This window comes from Crocuta crocuta, unplaced genomic scaffold, assembly GCF_008692635.1.
Source record: "Crocuta crocuta isolate KB4526 unplaced genomic scaffold, BGI_CrCroc_1.0 scaffold273, whole genome shotgun sequence".
NCBI lineage: Eukaryota > Metazoa > Chordata > Mammalia > Carnivora > Hyaenidae > Crocuta > Crocuta crocuta.
Window position 1 is genome coordinate 5,483,735 of NW_027529425.1, and position 4,698 is coordinate 5,488,432.

At 63.4% G+C, this 4,698-nt stretch overlaps 1 protein-coding gene across 2 annotated transcripts in view; it reads left to right on the forward strand.

The window, feature by feature from the left end:
- Positions 1-4,698, forward strand: part of CARD11 (caspase recruitment domain family member 11) — a 111,648-nt gene that overhangs the window by 95,386 nt on the left and 11,564 nt on the right. The window contains exons 13-17 of one of the 2 annotated variants that reach the window (XM_077758770.1): positions 242-342; positions 847-899; positions 2,328-2,460; positions 3,024-3,225; positions 3,567-3,693. In XM_077758770.1, coding sequence (XP_077614896.1) covers positions 242-342; positions 847-899; positions 2,328-2,460; positions 3,024-3,225; positions 3,567-3,693 — 616 coding nt within the window. The remainder of the gene's footprint in view (positions 1-241; positions 343-846; positions 900-2,327; positions 2,461-3,023; positions 3,226-3,566; positions 3,694-4,698) is intronic. The other variant, XM_077758771.1, reaches the window with a different exon arrangement.

Genomic DNA, 4,698 nt, shown 5'->3' on the forward strand with positions numbered 1-4,698 from the left:
TCCCGCCTGTGCCCTCCCCACCCTCTCCCGAGGTGAGCAGATGTGCGAGCAGCTGTGCACAAGCTCCGCTGTGGCCACCCCAGGCTGAGCACAGGCCTTCTCTGGCCAGGGTCACTGCTGAGAGCCAGCTATGCCGGCCCGCCTGCCTGCGTGGGGGGCGCTTCCAGTTAGATTCCGTCCCCGTGTGTTTAATGTCTGGCGCGGAGGCACGGCCCCCCAGAGCCCCACGTGTGTCTCTAAGCAGCCGCACCGGAGCCGCTCCAGCATCATGTCCATCACCGCCGAGCCCCCCGGCAACGACTCCATTGTCAGGCGCTATAAGGAAGATGCGCCTCACCGGAGGTGGGTGACGGGATGGAAGAGGGGAGACGGGCCCCTCCACAATCGCTCGCTCAGCAGCCCTGGACCCGACCTCGGAAGGCAGACAGGATGCCACCCGCTTTACAGATGAGGAGGCCTGAAGCCTCCCGTCCCATCCTGTCCTGTCAGAGGGGCACGCTCCGCTTGAGGCCCATCACATGAGGCAGCCTGAGCACAAGTGGACGTTCAGTCCCGGGTCAGGAACAACAGAGCGAGTGAGAAGTAGCAGGTGGGGCTGTCAGGGCCTCTGCTCACCTGCCCTTCAGGGGCCTCCGCTGGATGCTTGGGACCCTGTGCCCTCCAGCAGGGCATCCAGCCCTCCATGCACCTGCTGCCTTTCCCTTCCTGCCCATGCTGCCCTCAAAACCAAGGTCTCTAGGAAAGTCAGAACATTCCAGAATCTTCCCCCTCCCTCGACCACTGCACTCGGCCCAGAGAGCTTCCACGCACCCACGCGACCCCCTGCCCCTCCCTCGTGTCTTGCAGCGCTGTCGAAGAAGACAACGACAGTGGCGGGTTCGACGCCTTAGACTTTGATGGTAGGTCTCGGAGGTGAACAGGTGTGGTGCCACCTGCCGCTGGCAGGAGCAGGGCCATGTCGCCCACTCCCTCAACCCTCCAGCTCCTGTGGGAGCCCTGCGCCTTGCAGGTCCTCAGAATTGTGTGTGGTGTGGCTTTCAAGAGGCCAGTGTGTGCACCCAGGGGCCAGGCCTCCATCCCTGGGGAGCTTCGGGCCTGGGGTGGGGAGGGGGCTGTGCAGCTGCTGAGCCCAGAGTCCGTCAGTTCTGGGTGTTTTAAGAGAGTTGAACCGGCGACAACCTTTTGCAGAAAGGCCAGCATCCCTCTTCTCTTGCTGATGAGGGACCAGAGCCGGGGAGAGCTAGAGGCATGCAGAATGTGGGTGGGCAGGGAGGCCTCCAAAATCTCTGTGTGAAGCTGTTGTCCAAACCCAACGAGACCAGGAGTAGCAGTGGGGAGGGGGCGGGAAAGGAGGTGGGGCAGCAGTGAGGGTTGTCCTCCTCTGACACCAGAGGGGAGCCCCGGGGAGACTGAGGGTATGAGGCAACCCCGAAATGCCCCCCACCCCCCACCCCAGCAGAGCTGGTGTGACAGACAGGCAGAGAGCCGGGAAGGACGGCTGGGTCTCCAGGGAGCCATGGCCCCGTACAACCAGGGCGTCCAGTTCAGCTCAGGCCACATTGAGATCCACCCCCCCAGCCCCTGCATCTCACCACGCCCGGTGCACGGGACAAAGAGACTCGTGTCCCCGAATCCCTGCCCTGGCTGACACCGGGCAGTACTGCTGTGAACCAGTGGGCTGTGCGGGCAGAAGACGGAGGAGCCGGAGAGGTTCCCTCCTGGAGATGGTGGTTCCCCTGCTCCTCCTGAGTCTGGCCCAGAGTCCTCCGGGGATGACCCACCAGCCCCCTCGTCCCGGGGGGCCCCGACCCTGCCTCTGCCCCTCAGCAGCTCAGGCTGCCAGGCAGATAAAATGAAGGATTAGCCCTTCTCCCTAATTGGAAACCATCAGAAGCTATCAAGTGTTAAAGAGAGGTTAGCACCTAATAGAAGCTGGGTAATGAGAAGAATTGAAGGAGTTTGGGGAAGGGGAGAGCTGGAAAGCGAAATCCAATTCTGGGCAGCCGTCCAAGGCGTTCTGCAGCGTCAGGACAAACCCCCTTTGCAGAGGAGCCTTTGTTATCAGCGTGGAGCCGGCTTTGCGCAACCCCCCTCTCCCCCCCCCAGCGCCTGAGCCCGGCGGGGTTGGGCATCCTTACCCCCCAGGCCTCCGGTCCCGCCAAGTTGGGAAGAGGGGGCTTCTGCGCTGGGTGCAGACTCTGCTCCTCGGGCCCCACCCCCGTCCCACAGGCCTAGAAGGATAGGTGGTAAGACCCAAGGGGGCCCCAGGATGAAAATACGGAGCCCTTTCAAAACCACCGTCCTCATGTGCACCGGCTCCTTTGCAGACGACAGTCACGAGCACTGCTCCTATGGCCCCTCATCCATCCACTCCTCCTCCTCCTCCCACCAGTCTGAGGGCCTGGACGCCTACGACCTGGAGCAGGTCAACCTCATGTTTAGGAAGTTCTCTCTAGAAAGGTACTGTGGTCTCCGGAGGGGGGAGCTGGAGTCAGGGGTAGGGGCGGTGGGGTAAAGGCCACTCCCCTGTTAGGGTGCCCAGAAAGCACCCATCCACTTCACCTGTGTTCTAGAACCACAGTCCAGGAATCCTAGTGTCCCCAAGCCAGAAACCACTTCCCCCCGGACCCCTGATCGGGCCCAGAGAGGAGGGGGCTGGCCTGGCGCCACACAGCGTGCTAGAGGCCAGGGAGCAGCACCCTGTGTCCGACGGGCCCAGCCCCACCTGAGATGTGGGCAACCGGTGGGCTGGTGTCTGGGAGGAGCAGAGTGGCCGGCCTGCCCTCATCAGCCCAGCCCCTGCAGGTGGTGCACCGGTGTGTCACCTCCCATGGCCCATTGAGCTCCGTGTGGCCGCTGCAGCCAGTCGAGGGTCAGCTCTGCTCTACCCGTGTCCTCCCAGCAGGCGCCACTCGCTCTCCCTCCTCTTGGGTGTCTGCTCCCATGGCCCCCTGCCACAGGAACCGGCCACGCCGAAGGGCGTCCCGTCACAGCGCTCTAACCATGGTTTTCTCCCGCCGCAGACCCTTCCGACCGTCCGTCACGTCTGTGGGGCACGTGCGAGGCCCCGGGCCCTCAGTGCAGCAAGCCACGCTCAACGGCGACAGCCTCACCTCCCAGCTCACCTTGCTCGGGGGCAACGCTCGAGGCAGCTTCGTGCACTCGGTCAAGCCTGGCTCCGAAGCCGAGAGAGTTGGCCTCCGCGAGGGCCACCAGCTGCTGGTGGTGAGGGGCCGGGGGGCAGGGCGGGGTGGCACAGCCAGGGTGCCCGCGGCTTTCCCTACCTCCTCTACCCCTTGCGCTCAAGCCGGGAGGTGGGAGGACAGCGGAGCTGGTGTCCATCTGGGCCCTTGCCTCGGAAGGGCCTCACTCGTGCACACTCTGGCACACACACTTGCACACGGAAGGGGGAGGGGGAATGAGCGTAAGTGGGCTGCTGCCTTTGCTCTGAGCGGCGCTGAGCTCGTTGCTGTCTGGGGGGAGGTGCTCTGTGTCCCTGGGGGCAGCCCCCCCACCCCCGCAGCTCTCCGTGCCGTGGCAAACAGTAGCGTGTCTCTGCCATCTAGCTGGAAGGCTGCATCAGAGGCGAGAAGCAGAGCGTCCCCCTCGATGCGTGCACGAAGGAGGAGGTGCACTGGACCATCCAGAGGTGCAGCGGCTCCGTCAAACTGCAGTACAAGGCCAACCAGGAAGGTAAGGCCGAGAGACATCCTGCTCCCCAGCAGCACCCCGGACATGCGTGGGGCCCTGGACAGCATCCTCCACTCACCCATCTGTTCAGTGGGAGGAGCCCGCCGGTCCTGGCCCCGTTAGACGGGGCAGCAGGCAGGGAAAGGGCGGATGAGGGTAAGTGCAGGAGAGCACACGTCTGTTCCACCACACCTTGGTGGGGGTGGCGTGCTGGGCCACATGCGGACTGCCAGACCAGGCAGGAGAGGCAGGCTCCCTCCCTGCCTGGCCCGGCTTCCTCCTCTCCCTGCCGGGTTGGAGCTTACGTCCTGGCCCTGACATAGGTGGGGACTCTGGGGTGGCCGCTCGCTCAGGCACCAGCACACTGCTGAGCCACAGCTTGGTCCACACCTTCGGCTCTGTGGTCGTGGCTCCAGGACAGCCTCCAGAGGGCCTTGCCCCCATCCGACCTCAGCAGCACTTTTGTGGCAGCTCCTCTTTCCTGGCCACGACCTCTGGGCCGTGAGCACCAGGCTCTGTCTTCCCTTTCCCAAAGTCTCCGTCCTCAGCCTCACCTCTGCGTTTTTCCCTCGTGATTCTTCCAGCAGCTGGATCTTATTTTTAAGCACCGGGCTCATGAATGTTTCAGCGGAGCATAAATAGCCACTTTCTCTCTAGCCCTTCCCCACGGACTCATGCTCACCTGCTCGCCTTCCCGGCGGCCCTGGGCGGAAAAGATAATGATGCTCTGTCCCCACACACAGGGCCCAGCTTCCCCTCCTCTCCCTCCTCCCCTTCCTTCTTCCCTTCTTCATCCTCCTCCCCTTCTTCCTCCTCATCCCCTTCTTCCTCCTCCTCCTCTTCTTCCTCCCCCTCATCCACTTCTTTCTCCCCCTCCTCCCCTTCTTCCTCCTTCTTCTCTTCCCCTTTCTTCTCTTCTTCCCCCTCCTCCTCCCCTTCTCCTTCTCTTTCTTTTCCCCTCCCTCCTCCCATTCTCCTCCTCTTTCTCTTCCTCCCCCTCCTCCCCTC